Source organism: Phragmites australis, chromosome 1, assembly GCF_958298935.1.
Source record: "Phragmites australis chromosome 1, lpPhrAust1.1, whole genome shotgun sequence".
Classification (NCBI taxonomy): domain Eukaryota; kingdom Viridiplantae; phylum Streptophyta; class Magnoliopsida; order Poales; family Poaceae; genus Phragmites; species Phragmites australis.
The window spans coordinates 33,834,203-33,850,130 of record NC_084921.1 but is presented as its reverse complement, the minus strand read 5'-3'; the positions used below and the strand labels follow the sequence as shown (position 1 = coordinate 33,850,130).

The 15,928-nt window shown below is 39.6% G+C and overlaps 1 protein-coding gene across 1 annotated transcript; it reads left to right on the top strand.

Moving 5' to 3' along the window:
* Nucleotides 1–6,445: 6,445 nt before the first annotated feature.
* Nucleotides 6,446–14,926, top strand: LOC133916100 (uncharacterized). The gene is made up of 14 exons (XM_062359612.1): nt 6,446–7,085; nt 7,191–7,277; nt 8,558–8,667; nt 8,816–8,866; nt 8,985–9,156; nt 9,261–9,581; nt 9,698–9,898; nt 10,009–10,497; nt 10,593–10,802; nt 12,088–12,276; nt 12,466–12,629; nt 13,016–13,174; nt 13,718–13,796; nt 14,286–14,926. Exons 1-14 carry the CDS (start codon nt 6,627–6,629, stop codon nt 14,727–14,729), a joined length of 3,135 nt encoding a protein of 1,044 aa, XP_062215596.1. The 5' UTR covers nt 6,446–6,626; the 3' UTR covers nt 14,730–14,926.
* The last annotated feature ends 1,002 nt before the right edge of the window (nt 14,927–15,928 follow it).

Here is a 15,928-nt window from a genome sequence, read left to right as displayed (position 1 = left end):
TAAATGACCGAGTGTATGTGTGGAGGGTATAAATAGCTTTAACCCCGTAAACTAGGCGTTACTTTAATAGTCACATTTTGTTATACTCACCGGATGATCCGGCGTGTGCAACATTACAAGCACCGTACTATCTGGCGTCTAATATCTAAAAACTAGCTATTGAAACTTCACTTTTATTTTTGTGAAAACCGGATGGTCCTTCGAGTTTATTTTTATGAACACTGGAACATCCAGCGTCCATACGGTACCAATCGAATCATTTTGGAGCCCCTCTAGAAAATAGCTCAGCGTGTTTATTTTGTGAACACCGGAACATCCAGCGTGTATTAGACTCTGTTGTAAACTTTTTATAAACACCGGAGTATTTTTCTTTATGAACACCTAAACATTTTTGCAAACACCGAGGCTTTTTATTTGTGAGCACCGAATTATCCGATAGGTACAATTTTAGTAGAACATCAATATATATTTTGGGTATAACTTTTCGCTCTGAACTCTAATTTTGATGATCTTGGACTATATGAAAAGCTTATGGAGAGCTCTACATGATTGTATATGAACCCATTCCATTTGATCACATCAAAATTTATGGAACAAGTTCAATTCATTCCTCTCTTTATTTCTGGTTTCGACGACTTCTCTTTTATTACATCCATGAGACCTACTAAAGTATATACTTGATAAATATATTAGTCTCATTGACTATGTTGTCATTAGTCACTAAAATCACATACATGCCCAAAGAAGACTATGTTCGCTACACAACTCTTGTACTGCTAGATAAAATCGAGAGTTACATAAAAAAAATACGAACATACATGCACACACCTCCGATCAACAACTCGGTCCGCTCAAGTTGGATGGCTTGGTTCAGCTATTTTTTGAAAGTGCATCTGTCCCTTGGTTTTCGTAATTAATGGAATGTTTTAGATTTTCAATTGGTATCTCTTGTAGGTATTCAATTGATATCTTTGTAATTTTAATGGGTATTTTTTGTGATTTTATTTGATATATTGGTTTTTTTTTTTGAAATCTCATTTAGTATCTCTTTGAACCCCTTTGACCTATTATATAGCTTGTTCTCCTCACATAGTTCATAACTGGATAAGTGTATTTGGTTTAACTCAAATTATGAGAAATGCACATATCATAAGGAGTTTACACTATACATGGTCATGCACTAGCTTTCAATGATTCTCTCTTGTGGGATAGGACTATGTGTTTTGAAGAAAATTTCTCTTTTAGCGAGTCCTTCATAATTCTTACCAATTTGATGTCAATTGGAGGAGAATTCGTTTCGATGATTCCTTTTGTGGGATAGAACTAATGTGCTTCGGAGAGAATTTCCTTTTGACAATCGAAAGATTTTTGGGAAATTTCTTTTTTAACAAGTCCTTCATGATTCTGATAAAATTTCATGTCAATTGGGGAAGAATTCATTTCAATGATCCTATTTTGACATTAATATCAATTGGGGGAGAATTTAGACTAGATGTTATATTTTGTAACATGGCTTTGCTTATAGGGGAGAATTATTGCTTATGGAGAAAATTTGTAATAGATATTTTGTTTGTAAAGAGAATATTAATTGGAAGAGTTTTAAAAGCAAAATCATGCAACTCAGTTTTAAAAGAAAAATCATTCAACTCTTTTGCTTTTGAAAAGTTTTTTCTTTGCATGAGCATATTCATTTTCATATATACTTTGTCATACTTGCTTCATACGTATAAAGGAAATTCCGTCCAAATTTTGAGATAGACAATGTATACAATGATACTAAAGATTCATTCACACATGCATAGATTGTGAGGAAGTCTGCTTTATATATGTTTAGTTCTATTAACATCAAAATCTTTGTGGTGTTTGATGCTAGTAAAACTAGTTTTGGTAACCTCAAATATCTTTTTGTGATGTTTGATATTTCTAAAACTTGTTCTATGTATACATTCATCTTCAGATTATATGTATACTTAGAACTTTAAAATTTTTAAATATAACCATCTAGTGAGATTATCATCAATTATCAAAACGGGGATATTAAAAGTGCATCTAGCCCTTATGTGTGATTTTGATAATTAATGATAATATTTATGGACTAACAATGTTATTGAGTTTGTTAGTAAGTTGTTCCGTAGGTGATGTATGGAAGAGACATATGTATCAAGGTGATTGAGATCTTAGTGATGCTCACAAGAGGAAAGAAAAACTCATAGAAGATTGGTGATAAGCGTGAATTATAAGTCACTTGTGGAGACTAAAAGACTAAAGATATAAAGTTATCAATAGAGTTTTATGGACTAACTCATGTGCTTTGTGCTTGAGACTAAGTTAGAGTTAGGATCTATAAAAAGACGTAAGTTGAATTAAAATCATATATGCTAAGAGTGGATTTCATATAAAGTGAATTTCTTGAAGATATCGAATACAAAGTGGTTTTTTCTATAGCAAGGCAGTGAAGGGAAAGCAAGACTCGGCTGCGATGGACTATCCGTGGTGAAGGGCAAAGCAAATGGCTTGGTGTCGAAGGACCAATATGGTGGTAAAGAGTGAGTGAAGGCTTTGCACCAATATCGTGGGAGACCATAGGAAGCTACGGGTGATTTGCGTCAATCACATGAATAATCAAGAAGAAATAGAGTGACGACGATATAAAAGTTGACAACCCTCTAAATTTAAAAGAAAGGAGCAGTACTTGAAGTTATTCAAATGCTCAATGAGATTCAAACGTGTTTTATCTTTGAAATTAAGTATAGGTATGCTGCACTATTAAGAGAAATATAATATAGAACTATTTGTTAGGTCTCATTGCTCAAAAAATCTCAGTGCTGAAAGTTGAGATCTCTCCTGATCTCTTTCTGTATGGAAAAGGACGGTAAGCGTCGGCAGCTTTGTCTAGATCAATCAAACATGTGATTGCCTTTCCAGAGGCAGCAGCACAATGGCCCATGTGGGGTTGATCACAGTGGGGCTCTGGCCTGCTCCATTTGGATATATCTTTCTCTTGACATTGGTGTGTTTAGTTGAATGACCATAGTAGATGATATATGTTTATGTGTTTGGTTGAAAGGTGGATGTGATATAATCGTCCACTTTAAGTAGTATTCCTCATATATGTCAGATAGAATGAACTCATTTTTGACCGGATGAGACAATCATCTTATCTAAACTTGATCATTAGTAAAATAATTAGTGTTAATTACTATATTGTATTACTAATTTGTATTTAATATTTTGAGATTATGGTTTATACGTGTTATCGTGTATTGATTAGTGTACGATTGTATTAATTAAAGTACAATTAGTGATAATTAGCATGTTTTGTTGTTAATTAGTAATTAGTATGATAAGATTAACTTTGATGAGTGTTATTGCGTACTTATTTGTATGATAAACTATTATTATTTAATATTAAAAGATATAATTTAATTAATTATTCTTATCACATCCGTTTTCATCACTCTACCTAAACACAAAATTAATTCATCCTATCTACCTAACCAAACACTTAATAATTATAACCTATCCAACCCTACCTTATAACCAAATACACCCTGAGTGGACGGTACGGTTTCTGTAGTTGCTTGCATAATCAGTAGTTCAGTACTGGCCTATGCGAGGCTGTAAAAGATTACAAAAACAGTCCTACTGGAAATGATGGAAAACGCAGTTAAATTATCACACAGTCTTCTTGTTTGACATTGGTTTAAAATTGTAGCACATGTCCTTCAAAGAAAAAAGAAAGAATTGTGGCATATGATTGGATCCGTGAATAGACTGTTCCATGTGCTTCATGATGGAAGGGAATGGATCCTGCTGCACGCTTTCTTATTATTTTCTGGATAATGGTTAAATTGTCTGATTGCTTGATTGTGAAGAGACTTGATTGGATTCTTCACCTTTGGTGACCGCGTTTAGTGCAACCAGATTTGATAGATCGTGACAGTAGTATCCAGTTCACGAATATTCAGCATTTTGTGCGCTCTAGTACTGAGCGGCACAAAACCATGCTGCTCTTTGTATGGTTCATTGGTTCTACACTTATACTTTTACCGTCCCGCTAATCTGGTTGGTAGGAATTTGGGAATGCATGAAGAATTGCCCCCTATTTGCATGCGTAAACACCAATCTGGTTGGTAGAAATTAGGGGTGTCAAAAGAATATACTCCCTTTCATTAAAAATAGTAGACATATTTATTTTTAATAAAGTCAAATTTTATATACTTGGACTAATATTTGATCAAATTATAAAAATATCTAATATATAAAAATTATATAACTAGATTCACAATTTAAAATAATTTTACACTATATATGTTTTGTAGCTATAAATGATACTCTCTCTGTCCATCAATGTAAGATGTATTTTGGAATACAAAAATCTTCAAAAAGTAGATTTTGACCTACAATTTGTTTTACGATGTATTGTCAATTGCTATAAAATTAGCATCATATAAAAACACTTTGAAATATGAATATATTGATACAACTTTTGTAAACTAAATATAAGTATAATTTAACTAATTGTTGATCAAAACCGGCAAAATTTGACTTTCTCAAATAAAAATACACCTTATATAAATGGACGGAGGGAGTATATTTTATAAAAAAATTTAGTTAAAATTTAATTTGGAAGATCAATTCTTAAAAAAAGTAGATCTACTATTTTTGAAGGGGAGTACAACTTTTGTACTCCAATCCAACATGTTTTATAAACACAAGGGAGTAAATGGCCAAGCTTTTAACATGGGAAAAATGCAAAATCCCCTAAAAGTCACTTGAATTTTGACTTTCTTTCTCAAAAGTTGTTTTGTTGCAAAAGACCCCTCAAAAGTTTGATATTGTTGCCAAAACCCCCCAAAAATTCAAAAACAAATAAAAAAAATCATAATCTTTTTTAAAAAAACTAGAGACAATTCTAAGACCTTCTGTGAAATTTGTTTTCAAAAATAATATCCTTTGCATCATATTTCATGGAGAGGAAGTTTGAAAAAAAAAGAAAAATGTGCAGCTTATTTATTAACTCATGTTATTTTAACTTTGTCATGTCTACCATTATTTTTTCTACATAAATAATTGTTTAAGTAAATTAATAAAAGTAGTTTCACTAATTTTGGGGTATTATGGATTAGTTATGAATTAATCTATCTGCAACACATTTACTCAATCTTGCACGTTACAATAACTATTTCAAGATTTCATGTATTTTTATAAGATAGAGGATCATAATAAGACTAAAAAAATTTGTTTCATGATTTTTGGATTAGTAAATAATTAACTATGCATTTAACTCGAATTAATAAATGAGTTGCACGTTTTTCTTTTTTTTCAAACTTACTCTCCATTAAATATGATGCAAAGAATATTATTTTTTTAAAAAATTCACAAAAGGTCTTAGAATTGTCTCTAGTTTTTTTTGAATTTTTTGTGATTTTTTTAATCTTTGGGGGTGTTTTTCAACGAAACCAAATCTTTTGGTTTTTTTTGCAATAAAATAATTTTTAGAGAAAAGTAAAAATCCAAGTCACTTTTGGGTTTTTTTTTTTGCATTTTGCCCTTTTAACTGTATCCAGCAGCAGCCTATCCTAGGCATACCCGCTGCTCCTTTGCCGCCGTGGTGGGAGCTTTCGGTCTTCCGCGCACGCGGGGATGACACAGTTGGATCTTTTGGTCGATGTTCTTGCAGACCCGGCAATCTGTCCGTGCCGAGACTTTTCGGGCGGACGAATCAAAGCTGCCGCCGTCTATGGACTCTGGAGCTAGCTTCTTTTCGCCGCAAGAATCCTTCCACGTTTTAAAATCATAATGGCCAGTGGCGGATGCGCTAGCAAGTCAGGGGATTCATCGCTATCTGGCTCTTGTTCTTCTCTTCTTTTCTCTTTTTTTTTTCTTTTTCCTCAACCTCATTTATAGTAAAAAATTATTAGGAGACTCGAAAGATTTTCTTTACAAAGCAGTAGCTGAAGCCTTTAGCTCATTTGAATCCGTCTCCGATAATGACAGCATTAAGCATCTTTATACTCCGTCCTTAGCTTGACGATGAGAAAAATAAAATAAAATAAAATGTGAATTTTCTATTCCATCCTTGGCTTGGCGACAAGAGTGGAGTAGTCGAGAAAAACATGTCGAAATACCCAAACAAAGGCTCCTTTTCTGCACAAACTAAACAGCAGAAAATGTCACGTGGGCCCAAACAGAGTGACGGACCCACCTGCCATACTGGAACCCGCAGAGAGAGAAACAGCACAGGCGAACGCGGCCTACGGAGCCCGAGACGCCGTGACCCCATCCCCACCCGCCCTCCCGGCTCCCGAAACACGCGGGCCCATGCGCCGCGCGTGGGGAACCCCGTCCCGCCCGTCCGATCGCCATCCGACGCGCTTCGCTCTCCTCGTCTTAGACACCACCACCCCTACCCCCGTCGCCCCCCCCCCCCCTCCGTTCCCATCCCAACACGAAACGAAACGAAACGCGGCGCAGCGCCCCGCTGAGGAATACCAGTTGCGCTCACGAGTCTTAGCAGAGTTTCCTTACTACCAATCCACAGCTCTCGTCTACCGCTGCCACGTCCGATCGTTAATGGCTGCCGCGCTCTCGGAACCCTAGCCGCGCGCGGCTGAGGCCTCGCCATGGGCTCCCTCGACAACGGGGCCGGCGCGGCGGCGGGGAGCTACAAGCGCGGGCCCGCGCGGGCGCCCGCCGCGGCGGGAGGCGGAGCGCGGAAGGTGCGGGCGAGATCCAGGCTCGCGCGGTTCCTGCGGTTCGAGAAGGTGGACTACTTCCAGTGGATCCTCACCGCCGCCGCCTTCTTCTTCGTCGCCATCGTCTTCGTCGCATTCCTCCCGGGGTCGGGCGTCGTCGAGCGCCCCACGCTGCTGCTCCCCTCTCGCCGCACGGGAAGGGGACGCGTCAGCGGGGGCGGGAATGAGGCCTCGCTGGCCCGAGGCGGGCTCGGCGGGGGCGTGGCGTTCGAGCCGACGAGGCTGAGGGAGAGGTGGGCGAGGGAGCGGAGGGAGGAGGCGGAGAGCTTGGCGGAGCTCGGGATGCCCGTCAGGAGGGTCGGGGTCCGGAAGCCGCGGCTTGCCATGGTGAGTACTGACGAGGCTGTTTGGGGAAGGATTTGTGTGCATCGGGGCTTTTGGGTGGTGTGGTTTCTGATTTGCTCGCTGCTTGCGTTCGAACTTTTTGCGTAGGTGTTTGGGGATCTCTCTCCCAGCGCAATGCAGCTTCAGATGGTTAGCGCCGCCTCGGTGCTGGCGGCCATGGGCTACGAAATGAAGGTGCGTGGCTGAACTTGTTGTGAATCATAGTAATGTGCACGCTGGTCGCTGCACAAGCTCTTGGAGGTAGTGATTTGAATGGAATGCGTGCCATTGTGTTTCGTAAAAAATTTGTTAGATTTTGCTTCTAGTGGTTGGTTGTGGGGATGACTTCATCTTCATGGTTGAGCTGAGCTGTTGTTTTTAGTCTATTATGGAGCAAGTTGGTTTGCCATGTATGATGTGTCCGCCTATCCGGCAATGCAAGAGCAGCATTGTTAATCTGTAAGTTCTAGTTTCTAAAAGGAAAAGTAGAACGAAGAAAAAACAAAGCTAATTTAACTGTGAGGTTACTTCAATTGACTCTTGATAGTTAAAAGCTCTGCAGTCCCCAGAGGTGGAAGTAATATGATGTGGATCATATTTTGCTAGGTCCGTGTTCTATGGAAAAAAGTCAGTTGTTAATCACCTTATCAAGTTGCTAAATTAGAGATTCTATCCTTGCTGAAATTGCCTCCTCTACTATACTATGTGCTGAAATTTGGTTTCAGCTGTTGATAAACTTGTCTGGCTAGTGATTTTTTTGCCCAAGAGGAAGGTCTGCTTTCATGTGTCAGAATGCTTGACACTGCATTATGACTTGGCTGTCGGAACTTGGAAGCATATTGATATTCAGATTGAGTGACTACGACTTGCGTCTTTGTTGAATGGACTTATGTGCTAAAATGTGCATGGAAGAAATACTTTTCCCCAGAAATTGTGTGGATAAAATGTTACCTGCAGAGATTGCGAATTAGCAACATTTTTAGACGTCTACATACCCAAGAAACACCATGAAAACATAAAAAAAATTCGGCGTATTGTATTTAATGTACTTAACCAAGATGCTGGCATTGCTATTATCCTTTCCTATGGAGATATGTTGGCACGCTGCTTTGTTTGTATTAACTTCTTGAAGCATGTAAAGAAATTTTTGATAAATGATGTTTGAAATATTGTCCGTTTAGTCAACTTATGCTGTATCAGCTTGTTTGCTTTTTGCACGTTCTTACTAAACCCTCTGCACCTGTTAAAAGAAGGATACTAGCATTGCCTTCTCATTTATCCAAATCCTGACATGGAGAAAAGTGGGAAGAAGTTTTTTGATGAGATGCTGGTGTTGCTAGCATCCATACCATTACTGGATACTAGTATCTGAGCTAAGATTTCATGCATATCTATTTGATTAGTCATTTTTATTTATAGCCAAAAGACTCCAATGAACCGCTACCCTTAATCTGCTTTACAAATTGTCAATGCAGGTTTTCTCACTTGAGGATGGCCCATGTGGCAATATCTGGAGAACTACTGGAGTACCAGTGAGCATTTTACCTAAGGACAAAAACTTACCTCATTTTGTAGATTGGTTAGAGTAAGTTTCTGAAGTCTATCTCTCCAGCTGTTTGCTTCTATCACTTACTATATTATCTGTCCCACTCCGTTTTTACTGATACAATATGTGGCCTTAGCCTCACTTTCTAATTATTTCCTCACCAGGTTTATTTGCATTATTTCTGCAGCTATGATGGTGTACTTGTAAATTCTATTGAAGCAAGACCAGTATTTTCAAGGTAGTATTTCGAAACAAGAATTATATGACTACGTTTTGTCATCTGTTTCAGATTATGATAGAATGCTTTCTCAAAGTCAGATGTTTGATTTGGACCATGTGCCTGTGCCTTCCTACAGTTTTCTGCACGAGCCTTTCAAATCCATACCTGTCATTTGGACTGTGCATGAATATTCCCTTGCTTTTCGTGTTAATGAATATAATGCCAGTGGAATGATTCAGATCATAGATGCTTGGAAAGAGGTCTTCAACAGGGCAAATGTTATAGTTTTCCCGAACTATATATTACCGGTATTTACTTCTAATCTCATAGTGATCTCAACAATCATACATTCATTGTCGTTTGGATCAAGATCCTCCGACCTAAATTTACAATTATATATTTTTCCCTGCAGGTGATGTATGCTGCATTTGATTCTGGTAACTATTTTGTGATTCCAGGTTCTCCCGCAGAAGCATGTCAGGCTGATAGCTTTATTGCCAAAAGTAACCACCAAGATGTGAGAATCAGTTTGGGGTTGGGTCCCAAAGACTTTTTAATTGCCATTGTTGGCACTCCATTTTCTTATGGTGGGAATTTGATGGAAGGGGCACTTGTCTTGCAAGCAGTAGGTCCTCTGTTACAGCAATACCGCTCTGAAAATAGTACACAGTCTGAACTGAAAGTGAGGATCTTCACTGGGAACATAACTGAGAAGCATTGGATGACCCTTGAGGTTATGGTTCACCCCTTCATGTTCTGTTTCATCATGTGAATTAGTTATTTACCGGCTATAGTGCTTTAAATTGTATCTAACTGGGTAGCAGTTGTCTCAATGTGTGGTTATGATAGGCTGTTGCTCTGAGTGCTGGCTTCCCAAGAGGTGCAGTGGATCACGTTGCTGCGGAAGATAAGGACAACCTCCTTGGCATAGCTGACCTTGTTATATATGGTTCTTGTCTAGAGGAACAATCATTCCCCAGTGTGCTGGTCCAAGCTATGAGTCTTGAGAAGCTGGTTATAGCTCCAGACATTGGAATTATTCGAAAATATGTATGTTCACGAACTCACCTCATATTAGATTGGGATTAATCTCTAGATTCAAATACTGATTATTGCGTATCATATTATAAATAAACTAACATGGTTGTCTTATGGTGTAGATTGATGATGGGGTAAATGGACTTCTTTTTCCAAGAAAGAATATTGTCATGTTAACTCAACTTCTACTTCGAGCAGTGTCGAATGGTAAATTGTCTGTTTCAGGGCAAAAAATTGCATCAGTTGGAAAGGCTCATGCCAAGAATCTTATGGCTTCTGAAATCATTGAAGGCTATTCTGTTCTATTGGAAAATGTTATCAAGTTTCCCACTGATGTACTAAGCCCTTTAACTGTTGGTGAGATACCTTTAGCTCTGAAACAAGAGTGGAAATGGCATCTATTTGCGGATGTGAAGCATTTGCACTGTATGAACGAAAGTTTGGCTGGCTACAAGGTACTCCAAAAACTAGAGGAGGAGTGGCATAGCAACCAAATGGAACACCCTCCTGTCAGTACATCAAAGGTTAATGAAGCATTCTCTGCAATTGCCTGGGAGGAACAGAGAGCAAATGAAATTATGGACTTCAAAAGAAAAATGGAAGAAGACGAGGTAAAGTGCACATGTTCTGTATTCACCATCAGTTTGCACGTCCTTTTTTTTAAACACTGCTTCTAAGCAAGTAGCTGGAGTGGATTGTTATGTAGTTGAAGGACAGGAATGACCAACCTCATGGAACATGGGAGGAGGTGTACAGAAATGTCAAAAGAGTAGAGAGGTTGAAGAATGAATTGCATGAAAGAGATGACAAGGAGCTTGAGCGGACAGGTCAGCCGCTTTGTATATATGAGCCTTTCTTTGGGGAGGGAACCTGGCCCTTTCTGCACCAAAGCTCTCTTTATCGTGGAATTGGCCTGGTAAGCTGTTGCTACCTCTGAGCAACAATCAGATAATTCAAATGGGGCGGTCATCTTGGATGTTCCAAACATGTATTTAGACAATTCTGATATTATAAAGTATAAACACATAGATTAGTGAAATTGTTGTAGATTCAAAGATTTCAATTGGTCTTTTTAAAAATGGTTCTAGTGGTACATTCCACTACATCCTAAGTGGGACTTTTAAAACTCTGATCTATTTAAGATTTGTGGTTACATAAGTCTTTGCTGAACAACCTATAGCAGTACTTTTGAAAAGGTAAATTATCTAATATGAACTCCGTGAGGTTTCTTAGGTTATAACATGTAAACTTCCATGTGTATCACTGGATGGTATTTGGGTGGTTCAGATTTACAGTCAGTTGAGGCGAAATACCTTATGATTTCTTAATCATTGGGGTCGAATTGCATCACTGTCAATCTGTGGGGCCCTCTATCCCCTTCAAAATCTGATCCGTCTAAACTGCATCTAAGAATACACTTGGTGACTTCACATCTTAGCATCCAACAATTGATTTGCACTGAATATTTTCCCTTTGCTAAAATTGGCATAGTTACTACAAATCAGGGACGGGCCTAGCAAGGGACATGGGTGTACACCCAAAATTTTGTGTATTTTTTTTCTTCTATATGCCATGTTCTGTAAGAGTGCCAGGTGACCGCGATCCACAATGGCTCAAGCCCATCTTGCCACGACCTAACTGGCGTTGATGTAGCCACAACTCACAACCCACGGCCCACATGGTCACGCATAGTAGCCCATGCACCCTTGAGGCACGAGTGACGACCACATGCGTGAGTGCGTTAGTTCCTGAGAGGCTGAGACCGTGTGTGTGACTGCATGACGATCACGTGCGTGATGATTGTGTTCCTGAGATGGAGGGCGGCGATGGTGCTTGCGCGAGCGAGGCATGATGTGGGTGTGGGCTCAAGCCTGGAGGGCGGAGGCGACGACAGTGCAGGTTCAAGCTTAGAGGGTGGAGGCGGCGGCGGTGCGGGCTCGAGCTAGGCGGGGTGCGAGCTAGGGGAGGCACGATGGTGGCGCAAGCACGAGTGAGGCGAGGCGCGGGCACAACTGCGACGGGTATGTACACCCAAGTTGAAAATCCTGGACCCGCCACTGCTACAAATAACCGATGTTCGAGCAAAAATATATGATAATAAGGTTACTACTGGAACGTAATTAGACTAATAAGAGTGTATGGTTTTGCTTTACAAATATTCCAATGACTCATGTTGATCATTTTTTTTTGTTTCTCATTAGTCTTCAAAAGGTCGAAGACCAGGGGCAGATGATATAGATGCTTCTTCTCGTCTTCCACTTCTCAACATGGTTTACTACAGAGATATCCTTGGTGAATTTGGAGCTTTCTTTGCTCTCGCCAACAGAATTGACCGAATACATAAAAATTCTTGGATAGGGTTTCAGTCCTGGAGAGTGACAGCAAGAAAGGTAATGGTCAAATTTATTTGGATTTCTTTTTGTTTTGATTTTTTGTTGGGTGCTACGGATTTGATAACAGGATGATTAAGTCCATTAGGCAAGTGTTCTTTGTAATAAACATGTGCATGAGAACTATCTATGTTGTCTTGAATAACGATCAGCATCCTACTTGTACTGACTAGATGTTTTTCTGCACAGGCAAATTTGTCAAACAATGCTGAAGCTGCAATCTTAGAAGCCATTCAATCTCAAAAGCATGGAGATGCCCTTTATTTTTGGGTTCGGATGGATCAAGATCCAAGGAACCATGCTAATAAAGATTTTTGGTCCTTCTGTGATGCAATCAATGCTGGGAACTGCAGGTTATCCATTAACCATCTTATGTTGAATTAATTTTCAAGTTTGTAAATGTACTGGTTTGAACAGATTTTGTGTCGATTGCACATTGTCAATTCTATGGAGCGTTACCAACTACCTTTTCTTATAGAGTAATAATTTCAGGGACTTTTGTGTTCTTTTCATGTAGAGTAATCAATTCAAGAGTTTCAAACTAGGTTTTCTAGTGGCTGCTTTGGTTTACCATTGTTACAGATCTATCAGATCTGTTACACTAATATAGACTCTACATGAATATCAGAATCCTAGCCCCATGAGTCAGCCTTGTCATGTATACTTTTTAATGGTATCGCTGTAGTGGACAATTTTCTGTTACAATGGAACTAATCTACTCCATATTTGTACCTCGAAGGTTAGCTGTCTTGGAGGCCTTTCAAAGGATGTATGGTGTACAGCTTGATCATGAATTGGATTCTCTGCCACATATGCCTAATGATGGAGACACTTGGTCTGTGATGCAAAGTTGGGTTTTGCCTACACGATCATTCCTAGAATTTGTTATGTTTTCAAGGTATGCATTATGTTTTCAGAATCGTATAGACTATCTGGCAATTGTAATTACACTTCTAACTAGATACTAAAGACATGTATGCACTGGTTAATTGCTTAATGGTGAGTGAGCACCAGGAAGTATCTGATCTGAGCACGTGTATATCAGTACTGCTAGCAGTATTGCTCTAATAATGATTTGGGGTTTGTACTTCACATGGAAAATTTACCTGTTAGAGCGTAGCCTTGCTATTGGCTCAAGATCCAAAGGAAATACCGGTTGGTATTTTATGTAGATAGTTTAACTGTTAGAGCATAGCTTGCTATTGACCCAGTATCCAATTAAAACTCTTTTTCAACCGTTATCTTGTCATTTGATCATTTCAAAGGACTATGCTGCTATAGCAGCATGCTAGATTTAATCCACCTGGAACAAACCCTTTGGTCCGTATTTGCTTGCTTTCATTATTTTTTGTGTTCATTCCTTCAACCTGATAGGATTGTCGTAGCAATTCAGACCATTTTAGATACTTGGTTATCATTACAGTATGCTGTTGTTTTTCAGAATGTTCGTTGATGCACTGGATGGGCAAATGTATGACAAACATCGTCAAACTGGGCATTGCATCTTGAGTCTCCACAAGGTGAGCTCCTCTGTCACTTCTTTAGATAACATCATTTCATTTTCAAGTCCTGCGTCAGCACTAGGCTTCTGAAGATAGAATAGTCTATAGTGTGAAATGAAATATCCTACTGATAAGGTTGTTTGAGATCACTAATCACCATGCCAATATGTGGCCACTAGGGATGCAAGTTTCATGTTTTATTGCGTTGACCCAAAACCCACTCCTTTGAACTAAAAATGCTATTCCACCTAATTGCTAGTTCATTTCCTTAGTTACTTTCTTAGTTATGGTGTAATTTTTTTTTTATGAACTAGAGAGGGTAGTTGGATACCCACTTGCATCCCTAATGGCCACTAGAAAAGGAAAGAATAACACAAGGTCACCATCTGCATTTCCCTCTTAACGAGACTTGTTTTTGTTATGTGCTTTTGCTACGTGCTTATGGTGCATTATAGTTATTCTACCTTAAAAGGCCTTGCTTCATTGCTCTTTTCTTAATTTGTACAGGACCGACACTGCTACTCTCGCCTTCTGGAGTTGATTGTGAATGTTTGGGCATTCCACAGCGCGCGACGGATGGTTTATGTCAATCCTGAGACTGGTGCAATGCAGGAGCAGCATCAGCTCAGTGGGAGGAGAGGCCAGATGTCAATCCAATGGTTTTCCTATGCCACTCTGAAGAGCATGGACGAGGAGTTGGCGGAAGAGTTCGATTCAGATCGCCCAGACAGGAGGTGGCTCTGGCCACAAACTGGAGAAGTCTTTTGGCAAGGTCTCTATGAGAGGGAGCGGAACATGCGGCAACAGGAGAAGGAGCGGAGGAAGCAACAGAGCAGAGACAAGATCCAGAGGATCAAGAAGAGAGCTCGTCAAAAAACATTAGGGAAGTACATAAAGCCACCACCTGATGAAACTGGTGGCTTGAACCACACAAGGACACTAGATGAGTAACAATTATAACCACATACTTAGGGCGATGATTCTTTCTGCACGAATTTTTGTTCATTCTTTGCCCAGGCTAATGACCGAACTAATTCCCCCAGGATGGTGTGAATATTGTTGTTCAATTTTGTCGTGCCCTCAATTTGCGGTGGCACTGTAACGTATCCAGGCCATCAAGTTGCAGTCTTAGGTGTAAATTTGGCTTCCGACGGACGCTCTTCTTCTCTGTAGGCTTTTCTAACAGCTAAATTGTGTTTGCAGCCTCCTTATTTGTGGAGACTGAAGATCTCATTGAACAAAATGGATGAATGACTGCTTTTCGGTGTTATGCCTACTCCGCTACAATCTGTTAAATCTGGTGTTGTCTGATCTGATGCCCTTCCCTGAGATTACTGGTCCTCGCCACCTCTGGAGCATCGAAATTGGGATCGGCAAGCGTGGTTGATCACACGTCACAACAGTCTCGATGCCATCTGCTGGGTTCAACGAGAGCTCTGTTACAAACCGACACTTCTTCAATTATGTATGTGATCAATTAAGTCATTAGCAAATATAACTGCTTTTCAGTTATTATCTAAAGAGTCACTATTCACTATTGAATGAATATGTTTATACCCTTTGAACATATATATATATACATATATATATACATATACATATACATACATATACATATACATATATATGTATATGTATATATGTATATGTATATGTATATGTATATGTATGTATATGTATATGTATATATATATATATGTAAACAGCCATCAATCAAAGAACACTACTTACTCTCTCAAAATTACTCAAACACGTCATCAGCATTTAGAATAAACCACTGAGCATTTTGGCCATTGTATAGAAGCAAGAAGAAGAAGAAAAAGGGCCAATCGGCCTCACCAACAGAGAAGGCACGAAGGCCTCTCTCAGATCAAGGTAAAAGAAAGAAGATGGCTTCACCTTCATCCACCACTGGAGATGTTCTTCGTTGTTTGATGGATTTAGAGGCGGCAATTCTACGGCACATCTCGCCGTTTGGCCAACAGCGTGCCCGTCGCCGTCGCCGTCGCCGCACACGTGGTCCTCGCCGTCATGGCCACCACCACGACCCTCTAAGGGCTCAAGCAGCCCCTACAGTGTCTCTTGCAGCCACTGCTTCCGCTGGCCCTCCACCCACCATGGCAGCACGCAGCGGGGCTGCACCTCTCTTC

Bases quoted from the DNA above. Each gene is read 5' to 3' on its own strand.
- LOC133916100 (XM_062359612.1), top strand. From the start codon at position 6,627: ATGGGCTCCCTCGACAACGGGGCCGGCGCGGCGGCGGGGAGCTACAAG. The intron at 9,157-9,260 runs GTATTTACTTCT...TTTTCCCTGCAG, and splicing joins TCCCGAACTATATATTACCG to GTGATGTATGCTGCATTTGA. The intron at 13,175-13,717 runs GTATGCATTATG...GTTGTTTTTCAG, and splicing joins GAATTTGTTATGTTTTCAAG to AATGTTCGTTGATGCACTGG.